Source organism: Oncorhynchus clarkii, chromosome 22 (assembly GCF_045791955.1).
Source record: "Oncorhynchus clarkii lewisi isolate Uvic-CL-2024 chromosome 22, UVic_Ocla_1.0, whole genome shotgun sequence".
NCBI classification, from domain to species: domain Eukaryota; kingdom Metazoa; phylum Chordata; class Actinopteri; order Salmoniformes; family Salmonidae; genus Oncorhynchus; species Oncorhynchus clarkii.
The window spans coordinates 19,841,196-19,862,083 of record NC_092168.1 but is presented as its reverse complement, the minus strand read 5'-3'; the positions used below and the strand labels follow the sequence as shown (position 1 = coordinate 19,862,083).

Here is a 20,888-nt window from a genome sequence, read left to right as displayed (position 1 = left end):
TTGGCGACGTCATGTTTTAACGTATTTAGAAGATGCGCGATTCAGAAATCCCTCGCCATGTCCTGGCTGCTAAAATTTTAATAGTTCACCTATTTTTAGTTTATGTGACAAAACAAGCAAGTATAGTGTAGAGAATCATTGTATAATCCAAACCGATGTGAAATATATTTTCCGTAACCAAAAATATTGTATTTTCAGTTGTTTAACGCTGGTGTACAAAAACAAAAGTTAAATACGTAAAACCGAAGTTTAAAAACGGGAGGGATAGAAATAGCGCACATAGAACAGATCTACCGCTTTTAGTACTTGCTTTCAACGATAATGACATATCTATAACTACATTTATGTGAATTTTGTTTGGTCACCCAAGAAGGTATGTATTGCAGCTTAATTGCATACTATGATTGGTATACTGAATTAAAATTCAGACTAATGTCTGTGATTATGCAATCCCTTGTTAACACTGTGCTGTTTAGTAGGTCCACTGTCTAGCAAGAAACAAAAATAGTTATACAAAGGTATGAGTGCAAGTTTGCCATTGTCTTTCCTTTTGTTAAAAAATATATGACTGATTATTCAACTTTAGTAAGTTCTGTATACTCATTGCATAGGGATTTGTGCAGGTAGTAACACAGGCTCAGGTATAACACAGGTATGACAACCGGAGGAGAAATCGCAAGTTGCCTTTTAGTTGAATTTTGACCTGGTTCCCTACACTTGCCATTCTTCCCTTTTTCTCCAACCATTGTCGTGCATGGGCTGTTGCTGAACTATCTGTCCCTGGTGATGAATGAACAGGTCCAGGCTTATCATGGAAACTTTTTGGGAATGCATCTGTGGGACACCCATGGTGCACAGTAAGGAATGATTTATTATCTTAAAGTCTGAGGTCTGGAACAGTTCTGAATAAATATCAAAACAAGAGTGTCATCTCCAGTGCGTAGTAACATGTGTGAAGGAAATTGCTTCGCTAGGAGTGACTAACAGTAAATCATGTGGTTTCAATTAACAAGATTGAAAAAATACGTTGGAACACTGCGCAATGCCCTGGCTGGGACTTGTTTGTTTGTCTATGTGTGTGTCTGTGTGTGTGTCTGTGTGTGCGTGTGTGCTTTTGTCTGTGTCCTGTGATAAAGCACAGAGTGGACTCTTTTTGTCAGATAACAGTTTCCTGTCATCCAGAACAGACAGACTGTCCACACCTGGAGTTCCAACCCCAGATATGAGGCTTCGTTCCTGGGAATGGACTCACCGTCTCCTGCCTCTCCTGGTGCTCTTCTCGGTTCTACTGTCCCACACAACAGCAGAACAGCACTCAGACAGAAAGAGATACTACTATATTGCTGCTGTGAACATAGACTGGGACTACACATCTAATGGACCACAGAGGTAAAACTAAAAACTAGTTAATAGCTTTATATGAGATTTACTATATTCCTTTTTTTCTGTGACCTTTTGTCTTTGTATTGGGTCCTGCATGTGAAGTTGAATCTTTTTGACCTCGCTAAGAGCAGTGTTAATTCAAGTGGTTGGCATATGCTGTTGACTACATTACAGATTTACTGAGTTGATTTGGCTCTTGTCTTCTTGGAGGGTGTATCGTGTAATTGTTTGATCAGGTGGATAGGTCATGGCAGCACCACAGTGCTCTCTCACTTGTGTTCCATTGAATGGAACATGGGACAAAAATGAAAACGTACTGTTCTTTCTTTATATCATTGTGTGTATGTCAAGTATCTCCATCAATTATGTGACGAGTACAGTCTGCTTAGAAGGCAATATTGTCCTCATTGGAAAAAGTTAGGCTTTAATAATTATGTTTTCTGTTTTAATGTAAAGTCAGTACATTTACAATCTCCAGCTAAGTTCTTGATTATTATCACCTTTATGGTGTGAACCTAGACTGGGGAATATAAAAGGATGTACATGATAATTATGTATTTAAGTTACTGAATTATGTGTAGAATTTGTCTTTCTATATCACCCACTGTATGTTTTATATTGGGTCCTTTTCTGTTCATTCACCGTTTGTGTTTTTCCATTGTTGTCTAGGTCTGGCCCCTCCTATAGGAAAGCGGTCTACAGGGAGTATGAGAAGGGATTCAAGCAGGCCAAGACCCATCCTTCCTGGCTAGGTAAATTATGTTTATGCTTTGGCGTTTTCACCGTTGTCGGGTAAATTATGTGTATGAGTCTGGGCTATCCCACATACAGACTGTCTTTCATTAGTGAATGTTCCTGTTTGCCCATACAGTCACAACTCCACCTCAAGTTCCCTCATGACTGATAAACATAATAAACATGATAAGATACATGTACTCCTGTCTGCATGTACTGTATGTGTGTCTTTCAGAGTGGTTGGAATAAAGAGGACATTACATTTTCATTGGACCTTCTACTCCATCTTCTTTTCTGACCCAATGACAATGTATCATGTTGAATGATGAACTGAGTTTCTGTAATAGCACCTTTAACTGCACAGCAAAATCAATGGTGTGAATTTAACTCTGAAAGTGTCAAATGTACACTATTGTCAATGAACTGAACTGGTATTGAAATAATAATTTAGAAAGTTTTAAAGATTTAACTCTATTGCAGTGTTCCTCATTTTACTTTTAAAGTTTTCAAAGGAACTCGATTCTGGTGTTTGCTTAGCTCTACTGTAGCGTAATACGCAACAGCTACAGTGTAAAGCATAACACTTGATTTGGCGTAAAATGGACTCCCTTTGCTAAGTGCTGACTCTGTTACACTTTTTCAGTGTAAGAAATGAACACCTGTAGTTTTACAGTAAATCATTTTTGGCTGTTGTTTTAACACTGTATGGTGTAAAGTCTCATTTGCATATTTCCCAGGGTTCCTTTTCTTTTTGAGTAAATTGTAGAGTTAACACCCATGACTGTACTTGTTAGTGACAGAGACATGGTTGTAGAATTATTTCCTGCTAAAGGCCTGTGGTTTTCACCAAGTTATTTCCTGGATAAATGTCATCATTAAAATTAAACTATAACAATACATTACATATATCATAAGCACTTATTTATTGGCTTACTTGATTACCTAGTTTTATCCTAACACAGTGGTGTTATGAAACCTCTGGTTAACCCGCCACAGCAGGCCTGAAAGTCACATTATGCTGGCTTGTAAAGTGTTACGTAATACCTATAGGAATCCAGACAGAGTTAAGATATCCAATGGTCGGAACTTTTATTCACCTGCAACTTGCATTCAGAACAACTTTCAGGATTGGACACACCCACTCATTCCAGGGTTGTTCTTTATTTTGACTATTTTTGACATTGTAGAATAATAGTGAAGACATCAAAACTATGAAATAACACATATGGAATCATGTAGTAACCAAAAAAGTGTTAAAAAAATCCAAATATATTTTATATTTGAGATTCTTCAAAGTAACCACTCTTTGCCTTGATGACAGCTTTGCACACTCTTGGCAGTCTCTAAACAGCTTTATTTTAATTTTATTTTTATTTCACCTTTATTTAACCAGGTAGGCTAGGTGAGAACAAGTTCTCATTTGCAACTGCGACCTGGCCAAGATAAAGCATAGCAATTCGACACATACAACAACACAGAGTTACACATGGAATAAACAAACATAGTCAATAATACAGTAGAACAAAAGAAAACAAAAAGTCTATATACAGTGAGTGCAAATGAGGTAAGATACGGGAGTTAAGGCAATAAATAGGCCATGGTGGCGAAGTAATTACAATATAGCAATTTAAACACTGGAATGGTAGATGTGCAGAAGTTGAATGTGCAAGTAGAGATACTGGGGTGCAAAGGAGCAAGATAAATAAATACATACGGGGATGAGGGGATGTACAGGTGCAGTGATCTGTGAGCTGCTCTGACAGCTGGTGCTTAAAGCTAGTGAGGGAGATATAAGTCTCCAGCTTCAGAGATTTTTGCAGTTTGTTCCAGTCATTGGCAGCAGAGAACTGGAAGGAAAGACGACCAAAGGAGGAATTGGCTTTGGGGGTGACCAGTGAGATATACCTGATGGAGCGCATGCTACGAGTGGATGCTGCTATGGTGATCGACGCACGACGATTCAGACAGTTAGCAGGCTGATGCTAACACGCTAACAGTTAGTATGCCGGGGCTAAACAAGCTAGCAGTTAGCAAACCGGGTTAGCAAGCAAGCAGTTAGCAGGGGCCAGCAGTTAGCAGACCGGGGCAGGCAAGCTAGCAGTTAGTAGACCGGGGCTAGCAAGTTAGCCTTTGGGGGACGTCGCGATGGGGGTAAGTCTGTTTTTGCCTCTTCGTGCGGTGACGTCGATAGACCGGTCGGGGAGTTAGTAGGGTTCCAAGTAGCTCTAGGTAGCTAGCAGGCATAGCAGGTTAGCAGAATGTGCCTTCAGTGGGTGTCGCACCTGAGGGGCTTGTTGGAATCCCCGGGCAGATTATGTCAGTATTCCAGTCATAGAGGATCAGTGGGGTTCCGTGCCCCGTACCGGCAGTAGAAGGGGTCGGATATTGTAGCCCAGGAGTGAGCCGGGAGATGAGTCTAGCATGGGCTAGCCCCAGGCTAGTTGGTGCTAGCTCCGGGACGGAAACGTTAGCAGATAGTCACCTGGAATGCATTTAAATTAAACGGTGTGACTTGTTCAAATTTATGGAAAAGCAGCCAACATGTGCTCAGCATACAGTATTTGGGAACTCCTTCAAGACTGTTGGAAAAGAATGCAGAGGGTGTGCAAAACTGTCATCAAGGCAAAGGTTGGCTACTTTGAAGAATCTATTTTGATTTGTTTAACACTGTTTTGGTTACTACATGATTCCATATCGGTTATTTCATAGTTTTATTCTACTATGTAGAAAATAGTAAAACATAAAGAAAAACCCTTGAATGAGTAAGTGTGTACAAACCTTTTACTGGTACTGTACATGCAAAAGCACAGATATTAAAAACAATCCTAAAAAAAAACTAGCTGCAGTAGCATGCTGAGAAATATAATAATGATAGGTGTGGTTTTGATGGGACTGTTTTAATCTCCACAGTATAAAACAATAACTCTGGTTATTAACACCAACACTGAGTGTTAATTTCACTCTTACAGTGTGAATTTAACTCCTGAATGAAGACTAGAAATGTTATACTGAAAAATAAACACCAATTTGCTGTGTGCTATAGCGCCTTTAGTCACAAAGTGCTTTGCATTGTACGGGATGATATTGAGTTCACCACCACGAATGTGTAGGCTTTTAAAGGTCCCTCACAGCCATTCTGATTCCCAAGTAAAACATAATTTTGAGTGACTAAAATATCACCAATAATATTGGTTTGGATAGTACTTTTTATTCAATGGCTAACTACCAGGAAGTTCAAAAGACTGGCTGAGTGGGAAGGGAGCTTATATTCATGAACTCTATGAGACACCTATGTCAAGCAACATGGATTAAGTAAGTAGTGTTGCGGTAAAATCATCATGTAAATTTGGTGATGCACAAAGCAACTCAAACATCTCCCATTTCGCATATCTCTTGTGATGCGTTTCACAGAAGCACTGACGGATGTGTTGACTTGACAACTGCGTCAGCGTTTTGAATGACCCCCGCCCCCTTTTGTTCCATGCTGGCTGAAGACCTAGCTAGCCAGTAACTAGCTAACACCAGACACAGATGAAGACCTAGCTAGCCAGTAACTAGCTAACACCAGACACAGATGAAGACCTAGCTAGCCAGTAACTAGCAAACACCAGACACAGATGAAGACCTAGCTAGCCAGTAACTAGCTAACTCCAGACACAGATGAAGACCTAGCTAGCCAATAACTAGCTAACACCAGACACAGATGAAAGGGAAAACATATAAGTATCTTTGCCAGATATGAATAATGTAAACTTTTATTTTGCTAACACCCTACAGTCAATTTTTGACACCAGTAGGGTAGCTATAGAACTATATAAACCACTCCCCTCTGCCAAGACGCTATCTCTGATGTTGGTTACAAAGTGTTACTTATTTAAATTAGGTAAGAGAATATCATGTTACCATAGGTGTATTAAAATATCACCCTAATAATGAACCCAAGTGTTTGACATGGGGGATGGGACCAGTAACTTTATCGTCAAACTTGATCAGTTTAGAAGCAACAGTCATTTTTCATACTTTGCTCATCATACTTTGATCTGGTTTCATCCAAATATCATCCAATTTCATGAACACACGATTTTGACTGTTCAGAAAAAATAACTAAATTAGCAGCAAGAACATCCCTCTTAACCAATGTGTTTTTGTTGTGTTTTGCAGGGCTCCTTGGGCCCACCATCCGTGGTCAAGAGGGAGAGACCATTGTGGTCATGTTCAAGAACATGGCGGATTGTCCTTACAGCCTCCATGCCCACGGGATCGCTTACGGGAAGCAGTCAGAGGGTGGGTACAAACCAATGATGTCGTCTGTATTAACTGGCCTATCAGAGCTCATTGGTGGTTACTTTTAAATTGGGATTTTTTTTGACAGGTATTCCCACTAAGTGTTCTCGTCCAGAATTCTACAGATATCATTTATTAAAATTTGTCGGGAAATGTCCAACAATCTACAAGTCTAGCCATGGTTGTTGTCATTATGACTGTGGTAACTATGTGGAAACAGTGAGGTATTCTATCCCAGACAGATTCACCCATCCTGTGGCCTAGACAGTCATTGATGTGGTTGGAAAAGGGGGACTTAGGGCATTTTGAATGTTATTCATTCAGTTAAGTACACATGTTGTGCAACACAAGCAGCTGTGTTTGGCCTTTTCATTAATATTAACCAGGACAGACAGATTAACATATAAGCCAGTCCTAAAGTCCAAAGGATACTCCCTAAAAACCTGTGGAAATCCATGATTTCCCCTAATAAAGCCTTGGGGGGTTGAGAGAAGAGTTTTGTAAATGCACAGGATGTAGTGTTATTACTCTTTAATTCATTCTTAACTCAAAATTAATTGTGCCATTGCAAGGTTGTGTAACATCGTAACAAGATGGCAGTGAATAGACCTCTTAAATTCCCCAGATTTTCCTAGATTCTACCATTTTTTATGAAGATGGTTTGCATATTTTGGAGATTAGCCATTTGTTAAATGTTAACTGGGGTCACTGTAAATTGTATGTTTATTTAGAGTATAGGCGAATCAGGCCAGGTGACAAAGTTTTAACCTTGTACAACATCAAGACAAATTCTGATCATTAAATGGCAATTAAGTTATTTCTCATTCTGCTTTATTTTATTATTATGAACCAAACATGTCTCCCTCCCTTTAGGCTCCCTGTACTTTGACAACACGTCTCAATTTGAGAAGGAAGACGATGCGGTGCCCCCTGGAGGTGAACACACATACTACTGGGAGGTGACATCAGACATTGTCCCCCGGGCCGCAGACCCCTCCTGTCTCACCTACACGTACCTCTCCCACTTTGACATTGTCAAGGACTACAACTCAGGACTGATCGGCACCCTGCTCATCTGTAAAGCAGGTATGTACATGTAAATGTGAAATGTATGAGGCCTATTCCTGACACAGTGGCATAAGTACCAAAACAACCATGTCAGTAAGTAACCAGAAATAAATGAACTGAACCACCCTCTGTACCTCCCTCCAGGTAGTCTTGACGTGTCTGGAGAACAGGTGTTGTTCCACCAGGAATACGTCTTCCTCATGGGAGTGTTGGATGAGAGTAAGAGCTGGTATAAGCCAAAGATGGACAGTGCCACTGCCACTCAAAGCCACATCAAACACACAATCAATGGATACACCAACGGATCAGTGCCAGGTCAGTCAGTCAGATCCTCTCTCATCACTCTGAGTTCTGCTGATATCTACAGATAATGGTTGTTGTGCTTTAGGTAGTTTAGGTTGTCTGCTTTAGTTGTTCCATCCCAGCTGGTTGTTGCTTGGAACTATTGCTTCCACCTTTCTCAGATTATATGGGTATAGAGCGTGTAGTGGGCTCATTCCTTCCTCAAGTCTGTCCCCCTCCCTGTCTTCTCTCCATCTCCTCCTCCTGTCCCTCCCTTCCCCCCAGGTCTGACTGTCTGCGCCCACACCTCTGTCAGCCTGCACCTGGTCGGCATGAGTTCAGAGCCTGAGCTGTTCTCGGTGCACATCAATGGGCAGGTCCTGCAGCAGGCTGACCATCGGGTCTCCTCGGTGGGCCTGATCGCTGGCACTGCAACCAGCGCCAACATGACCGCCGTCAACACGGGCCGCTGGCTCCTCTCCTCACACACCAGCAAGCACCTGGAGGGTGCGTGTTAATGGCTTGATGACATTCATATAACCGAGCTACACTCTTAGAAAAAAGGGTGCCAAAACAGTTATTTGGCTGTCCCCATAGAATAACCCTTTTTGATTCCAGGTAGAACTCTTTTGGGATCCATGTAGAACCCTTTGTGGAAAGGATTTTGCATATAACCGAAAATAGTTCTACCTGGAACCCAAAAATACATATTTTAAAGAGTTCAGCCGAAGAACCATTTTAGGTTCTAGATAGCAAAAAAAAATTCTAAGTGTGTATTATATTTGCATATGGGTTATGAGAATATGTGTGGTGTGAGATTTACTGTGATGGACCACAGAACAGATTGAGGTTTATTCAGATATATTGTAGTGTATTGACATTTTGAAATGCACTTTGAATCAAGTTTGATTGATTGAATGTGTAATGTTCTATTCCCAACATGTTAAATCAACATGACCCTCCTGAACAAACTAACTTCTCTGCTGTTGCAGCTGGTATGCATGGCTTTGTAGAAGTGAGGAGCTGCGAGGGCTTTAACCCTCCCAAACGTAAGCTGACCATCAAGCAGAAACGAGAGAGCCAGGAGTGGACCTATTATATCGCAGCTGAGGAGGTTGTCTGGGACTACGCACCAAACATGCCAGAATACATTGACGGGTGAACAGCTTTACAGATATTTATTGACTTACTCATTTCGCTTTACTTTAGCCCACAATGATTTATCTATCTAAACTAAATTCAGCCAATTTAGAATTGGGAACAAATTCAGCTTAATACAGTAATAGATAGTACCATCGTTGTATTTGTGACATGATCGCCACTTTGACATTCTCCATTCTCCATTCTCCATTGATCTTGACTAATCTCAGTGTGACCTGACTTCCTGTGACATCACATCCGTTTCTCTTCCTGTTTCTCTCAGAGACTTCAAGTTCAAGTATTTGAAGCGAAGCCCAGAGCGTATAGGCCAGAAATATAAGAAGGCAGTGTACACGCAGTACAAAGATGCCAAGTTCACTGAGAGGGCCGAAAACAAACAGAGGAAGATGGAGGTGGGCATCATTGGCCCTGTCATCAGGGCGCAGATCCATGATGTCATCAAGGTGAGATAAAAATGTTCTATTTTCAAATGCCCACTTTTTTAAATTCTTAAGTTGTTAAGATGTGTATTCTACCTTCTTCTCCATGCATGAACACTAAACTGTGTCCACAATTGTCTTTTGCCAGTGCCTTCTCAAGCAACTGTTCCCCACATTCACAGATTGTCTTTAAGAACATGGCCACACGGCCGTACAGCATCTACCCACACGGACTGACCATCGACAAAGTAGCAGAGGGGGCCAACTACCCGGCAGGAGGTAACCAGACCCATGGGGTTCAGCCTGGCGAGACGCATACCTATGTGTGGCAGGTGATCGAAGAGGATGAACCTTTGGCGGGCGACTCGCAATGCCTGACCCGTATGTACCACAGTGCAGTGAACACACCCCGAGACATCGCCTCAGGCCTAGTTGGACCTCTGCTCATCTGCAAGAGCCAGTCCCTCAACAAGAGGAATGTGCAGGTACGACTTCTACTCAATTACTAATACATCACTTCTAAGGAACATGCAGGTACTATACTACTGCTACTTCATTACTACTACTGCACTACTATAACATTTTACTACTACTACATAGGTACTGCAACTGGCCTCTCTCCTCTACTAATGCCAGAACAGAATTTAATACAATGTACTTTTACAGATTTTGGATATACAGTGTTAAATGAAGCTTTGTCTCTGCAGCTGAAATCAGACAAAGAACAGCACGCCATGTTTACTGTTTTTGATGAGAATAAGAGCTGGTATCTAGATGACAACATTGTATCGTACAGTGAACCAGCAAAGGTCAAGAAAGAAGACCCAGAGTTTTATAAATCAAACGTTATGCATAGTGAGTATCACTTCCCTTCATCAAAACAATTCATACATTTTAGAGACAGGAATGGTCTGGGACAGCCAGAAGATTATTGAAATTGAGAAAATGTATCACATACTAAATCTTTCCTCCTATCTAGAATGCACTCCACATAGAAGAATCACATTCATAAAAATCAACTGCCTATCACTGTCAAAAACTGTGCTTCATATTCAGAATAATAATGTTCCTCAAATCTGACCACTTCCTGTATTGACTTAAATGGTATCATTTCCTCCCCCAGCGATTAACGGTTACGTGTTCGAGAGTGGTCAGCTGCTGGGCTTCTGCAATGGTGAGATCGTGACGTGGCACGTGTCCAGTGTTGGAGAGCAGGACTACATTCAGACTGCAACCTTCTACGGTCACACTTTCGACTTGAACGATCAGACGGAGGACTTCCTCAGCCTGTTCCCCATGACCGGAGAGACCATCACCATGAACATGGATAACATTGGTGAGTCAGCGGGGTTAACTGGCCATACACTCCGCACACTCAACTTCCAAACCTCTAACCCGTAGTTCTACAAGATGCAATAGATAGGTTAGTGGTGGAAAATGCATTTGGGTCTTCAACCGTCAACTCTACAGCAGGCACAATACAGGATTAAGATGATGTAAAATGTTTCCTTTTTGTTAGGATTCAAGGACTAAATATGGTCTGTTCTTTTGTTAGGTGTTTGGCTGCTGGCTTCCATGAACTCCCATGAGACCACCAAGGGAATGCGTGTGAAGTTCAGAGACGTAGAGTGCTTCCGAGACTACGTCTATGAATACGAAGACGAGGCCGTGGCGGCGACAGTGACGGATCCGAAGGTCAGCGCTGACTTCTCCATCTGGAAACCCATGGACATTAACGAGGCTAAAGATAAGGAGAAGAGGGACGAGGTGAAAGAGAAAAAGAACACGGTGGAGGTTGATGATTATACAGCGGGCTGGGCCGATTTTCTGGATCTTAGGTCAATCAAGAAAAAGACGAATGAGACGGACGTGGAGATGTTGGATCTCTCTCCGTACGACTACGATAGCGCTGATGTGCCTGATCCCGACGGAGACGCGAATGCAAACCACACCTCATCCTCTTACGATGCACCTACAAACACGTCATTGGCCGAGAGGGAGACGATTGACGGGGGCAACTTTACGACAAAGGCTTTGTTGAACAAGAGCATAATTGAGAATGCAACAGAAGCGCTGAACTTTACCACAGATCAGTTAGACTCAAATCTTAACAGCTCTTCAATGGCTGAGACTGAATCAAAGAACATAACAGCTCATAACAACAGTTTATCATTTGTCGACAGCAACATCACTTCAGTAAGTACCAATAGTACAGAAGTTACAGCAACCAAAGCTTCACCAGGTCCGTTCAACAATAGCTCAAAGGCTGAGAGTGAGAGAGTGATGCAGATCAGAGGGGATTGGGCCACTGTGAATAGCACCTCAAAAGTTGAAGCATTAGTGGGAGAGTTAGAGGGAAGGATTACACGAGGCGATGTCTTCTCTTACTCTGTGCCTCTTCCCGACCCCTCTTCCAACACCACAGAAGAGAACAAGGGGATTGACGGCAACGATATTGTACTCCTGGTCAGAGAGTCTACAACCGCTCCATCCAATGAAAACGGAACAGCTTCAAATTCATCTCCGAATATAACCAACCAATCAGAGAGTGTGGTGAGTGCTGAAGTTGCAGAGTTCATTTTTACCTTGGTGGAAGAACACAACATGACCAACTTTGACCTTGAAACTGAGGATAGTGGTAACATAACCGTGAACGGTTCATTGGACACCAACACCACCACTGAGCAAGGAAATGGTACCTATTTCTCTGACGCCACATCCACACCTGGCAACGTCAGCAGTGTGGTGCCACAAAATGGCACACAACCATCAGACATTGAAACATTCTCTGACATAGTGCCCAAACAAAATGGCACAGCAAACACTTCTGGTTTGAACCACTGGAATTCATCAGAGGAGACTAGTTCTGAGAGTGAAAAGAACGCCGCTGTGCCGGATGCCGTTGTAGAGTTGTCCTCAGAAAGCTCAGAATTCTCTAATGAGACTACTGACGCTAATCCTGCTGCGGCCAATCTGTCACTGTCAACCAATCAGCAGCCAGACAGCAGCTCGGAGGAGATTCTATCCCAGAGTTCCGAGAGCTCCAAGGAGGAAGTGGTAATCTACCTGAGAAACAACAGGAGTGAGGTCATCCGCACCATCTCTGTTGACCTGCAGGGGGAGCACTGGGGCTATGAGGGGACACACGGGATGGTCCCAATGGAGATGCCAGATCACATGATAAAATATATTGGAAACGAGCTCCCAGAGCCGCCAAATACGCTGGAACCAAGCCCAACTCCGGAAATACGGAAACCCAACATCAAGGTCGTCCACCGCAGACAAAGACCCCGTAAAGGCTATGCCATGAAAACCAAGAAGAAGAAGGAGTACAAGCCCCAGCCTCCGAGAGGCCGCAGTTTCTCCCCCAGGGGTTTCAAACCCCCTCCTATCACCGGTCAAACCCCCAGAGGGACCCGACCCATTTCCAGCGAGGAGGACTTCTCAAACAAAGCCATTGTGATTGGCGTGCCACGACCCGACTTCAGCGACTATGAGATTTATGTCCAGAGTGACGGCAGTGATGACCCGGATGCTGTCCTAGACATGGCAGCGGTTAGCGCTAGAGAGGAGTATGAGTACGTCGACTACATTGACCCATACAAAGAGAAGGAGGACATGCATGACCTAACTCTGGATGAGAATGCTAAATATTTCCTCAAAATGGCGGGTGATAACGTGAGGACATACTTCATTACTGCGGAGGAGGTGCAGTGGGACTACGGGGGCTATGGACAGAAGTAAGGACAAAAGAGCGGATGGGGCTGAGGTGTGGGATGTGTTGGGAAAACATAATGTCCCTTGTTTATTGTTCTATGTGCTCAAATGATATTTTTTTCTGACTGGATTTATGCGTACCTTCTTTTTTGTTCCATAAAACCTTTTGTCCATTGTCTCTCCACAACAGGAGGATGGATAAGACACAGAAAGCCGACAGGTCCACAAGATTCACCAAGGTAGTGTTCCGAGGTTACCTGGACAGCACGTTCAGCACGCCAGATATCCGGGGGGAGATGGACGAACACCTGGGCATCCTGGGGCCAGTCATCAAGGCAGAGGTTGGGCAGACCATAATGGTAAGACAGGAAACCCTGACGGCTACCTTTTGCATGAATCTACTGTAGGTGCGTTTTGCCCATGATCATGAATAATGGACCATGTAATCAAACTGATGTTCCTGGTATGTAGGTATTACGGTATTTTTCAGGAAATGAAATGTGTGTCCTTGGTCTGTAGGTATTACGGTATTTTTCAGGAAATGAAATGTGTGTCCTTGGTCTGTAGGTATTTTTCAGGAACCTGGCCAGCCGCCCGTACTCCTTGCACGCCAATGGGGTTTCCTACACCAAGCAGACAGAGGGGTTGTCCTACGAGGACGAGTCCAAGTACTGGTACAAGTATGACAACGAAGTCCAGCCAAACACCACATACACATACCTCTGGAAGGTCAACGCCAATGTCGGGCCCACCGGAGACGAGTCAGACTGTCGCACCTGGGCCTACTACTCTGGGGTTAACCCTGTGAGTAAACACTTACCTTCTGATGGTTTAGTTAATTAACGTAGCTGATACAACATCACTATTTTCTATGTATAGTCCCTTTTGTGCTTCTGAGGTATTTAATGTGATTTTGAACTTTGTGTTGACGTGTGATGTCTTACCCTCTGAAGCATCTCCTACACTAACCTGTTGTGTCTTTGTGATCTGTTGAGGGATATTCCAATAATCTAGTGTTTGATTGTTTGTTTTCTCTCGTCTCATCCAGGAGAAAGATATAAACTCTGGTCTGATTGGGCCATTGCTGGTGTGTCGTAAGGGCACTCTGAGCACGAAGGCAGTGGACATGAGGGAGTTCATGCTCCTCTTCATGACCTTCGATGAGTCCAAGAGCTGGTACTACGAGAAGAACCATGAGATAATGGAGAGGAAGAACAAACGAGCCAGGGTGATGGACCATGACTTCAGCGATAACCTCAAATTCAGCGGTAGGCACCTTCTAATCTAACACCATTTTGACTAAATGAAAGGTAATGGTGGATAACTGACTAGTGGGTCATGGCTGGTCCCTCCTGGATCAAGTCTTGATTTTGGATTTTTGGTTGTAAAATCATGATATGCGTAATGAACAACAGAGACAAATTTACAAAACAGAGATTGTTTAATCGTTAATTTGTTGGGGGTTGTGTGTATGTGGGGGGGGAGCAGCCATCAACGGAATCATCTTCAGTCTGAAGGGTCTGAGGATGTACACTAACCAGACGGTCCGCTGGCACCTCTTCAACATGGGATCTCCCAGAGACCTCCACAGTGTCCACTTCCACGGCCAGACCTTCATCCACAAACAGACCAGGGACCACACCCAGGCTGTCTACCCGCTGCTGCCTGGTGAGAACTTAACTGGATGGATAGATGACATATTTTTTCACATTTAGGGCAAAACGGTTCTAATGCTATGTAAATGCTTGAGTTGAAAAGTGTTATATGTACTGTGTGTATTTGAGTGGGAAAACACTGTTGTTTCACTTAGTCGCGTAGGCTGTGAGAACTGATTCTGTTCAGAACCTGTTCTTGTTTGTACAATGCTTGAAAGAAGTGGAGCCAAGTCCTGCTATCTCTCGTGTAACCTTGCCTCCCCCTCGGAGAGGCAAGCAGCTAAGTATGAGTATATAATGACTGTGTGACTCTGTATCCTTTGAGTTCCTCTCCGAGTGTGATCTTGTCTGCAATTGCTTGAATAAACTCTTAATAACTGGATAATTATCCCTAGTTGATCCTTGGAAAGAGTTTTCCTCAACACTACTAACCTGCTCTGGTTTTGTTTCCCAGGGGGCTTTGCAACTCTGGAGATGTTGCCTTCCAAGCCGGGGCTGTGGCAGCTGGAGTCAGAGGTTGGACTCTCCCAACAGAGAGGGATGCAGACCCTCTTCCTGGTTCTAGATAATAGTATGACCCACTCAAAAGCACTTATGCTAATGGTACCAATTTCTCAATGCCACATGTAACAGCAAAGGTGTGATGTCCATCTCAACTCCCAGAGAGTCGTTTTTACTGCTAGTGTCAATGCTTATTGAGTGAATTGACTCAATCCAAGTCATATCAACGGTTAGTATCCCAAAGAATCAGTCCCATAATAAAATCTATTTGTGTTTTCCAGAGTGTTACCATCCACTGGGTCTGATTTCTGGGAGCGTCAAAGACAACCAGATCACAGCGAACGACAAAAGAGGTATCCTTACACTCAGTATCCCTCCGCCCTCTAGATGTTGGGTGCCTAATCAGAAATAATACTACCAACTGACATCTAGCCTTCCAAGTTAGATGTCCTTCAGTGATGTTTTAACTTTTACTGTTGCAAAAGCAACATTCCAAGTATAAATACTAAAGGATTTTTTTTTTTGAAGTGTTTTGAGCAAAATAGTGTTTTTTAGACACTTCAAGGAATTGGTCTGAATCCATGATGTCATCAGCCTCCCTGCTTGCTTGAGGAACAATAGATCACAAAAGAGGAATTGCCCATCCCCCACTTGTGCCATGACATACCTGGACCACCTATTGAGATGTGCCTTTTGTTTAGTAAATGGGCTAATCAGGGTCACACTTAGTAGTCTTAAACAAATCTACTTTGAAACAAAAGTGAACACCTCACACACATGGTTATGGGCTTAAAACGAAGAAGACACCTGTACCATGTTAGATATGGAGTTGAAAGGTGTAAGATTTTGAGTTTGCGTCTCAATATTACACTTGATATACATCACAGAAGACTGAAATGTAACAAAACCGTTTGACACAGAAACACCGGATTTTCTGGGTTTAATTTTATGTTTACTAATGATGAAATTATGAAAAATATGAATAACATTCCACCCATGAGGTCACTAGGTCATTTGACTGCAGGAAAGGGCAACATGAGGTGAAAATGAGACTGGAGTGCCACTTTAACAGTTGCAGTGTTTTACCCAGAGGAGGCTGGTAGGAGGAGCTATAGGAGGACGGCCTCACTGTAATGGCTGGAATGGAATAAATGGAACGGTATCAAACTCATCAAACATATGGAAACCACATGTTGGACTCCGTTCCATTTATTCAATTCCAGACATTACAATGAGCCCCTCCTCCAATAGTTCCTCCCACCAGCCTCCGCTGGTTTCACCCTCTAACTAACTTGTTTCTCCTTATGCAGGCTACTGGGAGCCCCATCTGGCCAGACTGAACAACCAAGGCAAATACAATGCATGGAGTACAGACAAGACAGGCAGCTGGATACAGGTACATAACCTCACCTCCCAGGGAATACATGTGGTGTCTGCAATATTATGTAGCTGGTGAGCAGTGAGCTTGCAATCCTCAACGTTTCCTACAGGTGGCAGCATAATCATATCATTACAGCGTCTTTGTGAGGATACACTCTGTTGATGTGGGGTGACATGAGTGTCATGCCTTGGTCCTGAGTATTTCCTGACACTGTAAACTCGATAGGTGAGGTTTTATGTGTCTCAACTTAAGCCTGGGTGGTGATACCTATTTGGTGACACCTGTAGTGATGCCTACTGTGACCATTGACCTGTAGGTAGACTTTCAGAGGCCCGTGGTGATCAGTCAGGTCGCGACACAGGGCGCCAAGCAGATGTTCTCCTCCCACTACATGGTCAACTACACCATATCCTACAGCACGGACAAGAGGAAGTGGATCTACTACAAGGGAGACAGCAACGAGTTCAGGATGGTGAGGAGTACATTATAGAACAGCGTGGTTGGAGAGCAATGGAACACATGTGACGGGATTATGTGTTTACTTTCTAACATTGCTCTTATTCTAGTTATATGCACTGCATTATATTTACATTGTCAAAAATCAGAGATACTTCTGGTAATCTGAAATTATACTTTTGATAGATACTTTTGAATTTGTTTAATGCTATGACTGCTAAATATACAGAGATACAGTACATATGACTATATTTTTTAATCCAAATGTTTTTCTTCCATTCTCCAGACGTTCACTGGTAACGAGGAAGCTCATCAGGTGAAGGTCAACACCCTCTTCCCTCCCCTGATTGGTCGGTTTATCAGACTTCACCCTCTCCACTCCCACAACTCGCCCATGGTCCGCATGGAGTACTACGGCTGTGAGCTGGACGGTGAGCGATTAGGATGTTGTTGATGGTGATGATGATAATGATGATGATAATGATGATGGGTAGCATTCCTACTGTTTAATGTAATGTTAGCATCCAAGCCTATGTTCGAGCACAAATATTTCCCAATAAACGTGTAATAAAGTGAAAGTATTCTAATTCCCTCCATCAGGTTGCTCAGTGCCCCTGGGTATGGAGAGCAGGCGGATAGAGGACCATCGTATCACTGCCAGCTCTACAGCCTCCAGCTGGTTCTCTGGTTCCTGGCAAGCCTCACTGGCACGACTCAACACACAGGGCACCATCAACGCATGGCAAGCCAAGGTACGATAACACACACAGATCCATGTAGGCACACACACACACACACACACACACACACACACACACACACACACACACACACACACACACACCACACACCACACACACACACAATGTATGTATAAACTAATGTGGGCACACTCACCATTCCAGGTCAGTCATCCCTCTGTCCCGCCTGTCTCTCCCCAGAATAACAACATGAACCAGTGGCTGCAGGTGGAGCTGGCCCAGGTAAAGAAGATCACAGGTATCATAACGCAGGGGGCCAAGTCCCTGGGTACAGAGATGTACGTCATCTGCTACACTCTGGAGTACAGCGATGATGGACTACACTGGATGAAGTACACTGACGATGATGAGAACATGTCAAAGGTAGGAAAAGTCAGGCAAAAGGGTTATGCGATGGTATTAAGCGATGGTATTAAGCGATGGTATTAAGCGATGGTATTAAGCGATGGTATTGAGGGTTATTTTACAGTCCTGCTGTTACTTCTCTACCCAAGCTATCGCTAATAAGTATTCATCTGATAATACTATTACATGAAGAGTTCAAAATACTGACATGCTGTCTGTCTTCCACTCTCCCGGCAGACTTTCCCCGGCAACACGGATAACAATGGCCATGTGAAGAACTACATTTATCCTCCAATCTTCTCTCGCTTTATCAGAGTCATCCCTCAGAGCTGGAAGACCTCCATCACGCTCAGGATAGAACTGCTGGGCTGTGACTTTGAATGAGGGACACACACACCCATCCAAGATGCACAAATCACATTTCTACTTGAAGATCTTCATGCACATCCAAACGTCAGGTGCGTGCAGTAACTCAAACCATCACATAAATGATGATTTGATGTCAAAGGGAAATTTGAGGGAAATTTGGGGGAAGTATGAGTTATGTGCACGTTTCTCAGATTGGGATTCAGCTCTTAGCTCATATAGGATACAGACAATAATACGGCTTTATACATAAGAAAGTAGCCTAAAGCTTAGCAGATAGAGCAATATGCATTTTACTATGTCGTCTTTATACTTTGTATGTTGTATCATAATTGAACATGAATGTAATGTAAATAATGTAAGTAGTACTCAGAGTATTTAATTAGTTTTTGTCAATAAAAAATCTATTATTGCATATTATAAATATTGCATGTTTTGTCAGTCACTGTGCCTCATTCTAGGATTGTGGCACGTGGTATGAAACTGTGGAAGCATAAAACATACAGTACCTCCTATATAATACTAAATACTACATTCTACCATAGTATCATTTGGTCAAATTCTGAATTGACCCCGACCCTGAGGGAGTGAGTAGACAGAGAGAAAAGGTGGATGGTAGAGACTCCCTGTCATTGTAGGCGTGTGAACAGGAGAGATCTCCCAGCCCAGTGGGGTGAAGGTGTCACCTTTTGCACCTCTGATAATCCCCTCTGTGGGGGTGTATGTCACACCTCGGAGCCCCAGAGTCAACAGCCAAGTGCAGCTGCAAACACAGGGCCTGTTTGTCCGTTTGCCTGCCTGCTAAAAGAGACACCAGAGGTGTGAATGTCTCAGAGCTGGGTCTGCAAAAGAACCCGACAGGAGAGAGCTTTGGAAATGTCCAAATCAAATTGTATTAGTCACATGCTTCGTAAACAACAGATGTAGACTAACAGTGAAATGCTTCCTTTACAGGCCCTTCCCAACAACGCACAGAGAAAGAAAGTAGAGAAATAATAGAAAAGTAATAACCCATAATAATAAAAGTAATAATAAATACATAATGAGTAATGACAACTCGGCTATATACACAGGGTACCAGTACCTAGTCAATGTGCAGGGGTACGAGGTAATTGAGGTAGATATGTACAGTGCATATAACTAGGAATAGAGTGACTAGGCAACAGGATAGATAATTAACAGGATGTGATTCCTTACAGAAATTCCACATGTTTTGCACATGTGAAATCATGTGAAACTGTGTGTTTTTGGAATACTTCATGTGATATTTCACATGAAGTTTCACGTTGATTAAAGCATGAGATTTCACAGATGATACCCTGCGAACAAAAATCTGTTATGATACACACAGTGTTTTCAACTTAAAGATTTGACTACATTGTGCATGTTTTTTAATACAGTAATTATTATTCAACGTCCTTACCTGGGATTTGAACTCACAACTCCATGGTTCACTGCAGTCAAATTGTCCTGCTACGCCACCATGTCTGTGTCAATGACTAATTTCAGCTGTATTCCTACACATCTCAGCTTTATTAAAAATACACTCAAGAAAAACGAGTATATTTATCGTAGTGATTCAGGTGTAACATTAAAGCAGAATAATATGCCCCAACAACATTAGACCAAAAACACTCAAATTTCTGAAATAAGTCAATGTAATCAATGATGAGAGATTAGTCAAAATAAAGTTTTCACTATATATTTTACCTCTTGGTGATGTCATTCGGAAATATAATGTTAACGTCACTGCTGTTCGGATGATACACAGCTGTACATTTCGATGAAACAGGGTGAAGCCCCATAATTGCCCGTGTTCCAGACATAAGGAAGTGGATGGTGGCAAATGTTTTACTTTTAAATTTGGACAAAACAGAGATACTAGTTCTAGGTCCGAAGAAACAAAGAGATCTTCTGTTGGATCTGACAATGAATCTTGACGGTTGTATAGTCGTCTCAAATGAAACTGTGAAGGGCCTCGGCTTTACTCTGGACCCTGATTTCTCTTTTGACGAAAATATCAAGAATATTTCAAGGACAGCTTTTCCCATCTTTGTAACATTGCAAAACTCTGAAACTTTTTGTCTAAAAATGATGCAGAAAATCTATGATTTTGTCACTTCTAAATTAGACATCTGAAATTCTCTACTTTCTGGCTACCCAGATTTGTTTATTTTTATTTTATTTTATTTCACCTTTATTTAACCAGATAGGCTAGTTGAGAACAAGTTCTCATTTACAACTGTGACCTGGACAAGATAAAGCATAGCAGTGTGAACAGACAACACAGAGTTACACATGGAGTAAACAATAAACAAGTCAATAACACAGTAGAAAACAAAGGGGGAGTCTATATACAATGTGTGCAAAAGGT

At 42.5% G+C, this 20,888-nt stretch overlaps 1 protein-coding gene across 2 annotated transcripts; it reads left to right on the top strand.

Annotated features, from left to right (window-relative positions):
* The first annotated feature begins 8 nt into the window (after nt 1-8).
* LOC139380539 (coagulation factor V) lies at nt 9-18,928 on the top strand. Of its 2 annotated transcripts, XM_071123284.1 has the most exons (26): nt 9-373; nt 799-857; nt 1,183-1,389; nt 2,053-2,135; nt 6,280-6,402; nt 7,276-7,488; nt 7,615-7,785; nt 8,038-8,259; nt 8,745-8,910; nt 9,176-9,356; nt 9,515-9,817; nt 10,040-10,187; nt 10,456-10,668; nt 10,888-13,072; nt 13,240-13,408; nt 13,617-13,853; nt 14,098-14,317; nt 14,538-14,717; nt 15,159-15,275; nt 15,487-15,558; nt 16,516-16,601; nt 16,903-17,058; nt 17,329-17,473; nt 17,643-17,794; nt 17,984-18,166; nt 18,386-18,928. In XM_071123284.1, exons 2-26 carry the CDS (start codon nt 829-831, stop codon nt 18,530-18,532), a joined length of 6,108 nt encoding a protein of 2,035 aa, XP_070979385.1. In that variant the 5' UTR covers nt 9-373; nt 799-828; the 3' UTR covers nt 18,533-18,928. The 2 variants fall into 2 exon arrangements, with proteins under 2 accessions (XP_070979385.1, XP_070979386.1); XM_071123285.1 differs by lacking the exon at nt 799-857 and having other exon boundaries at nt 28-373.
* Nucleotides 18,929-20,888: the final 1,960 nt, after the last annotated feature.

What these genes read in the sequence shown, in the direction of transcription:
- LOC139380539 (XM_071123284.1), top strand. Translation starts at nt 829, where the DNA reads ATGCATCTGTGGGACACCCATGGTGCACA. An exon ending in ATGCCAGAATACATTGACGG is followed by an intron (nt 8,911 to 9,175) that starts GTGAACAGCTTT and finishes TGTTTCTCTCAG; the next exon opens with AGACTTCAAGTTCAAGTATT. An exon ending in TCAACAAGAGGAATGTGCAG is followed by an intron (nt 9,818 to 10,039) that starts GTACGACTTCTA and finishes TTGTCTCTGCAG; the next exon opens with CTGAAATCAGACAAAGAACA.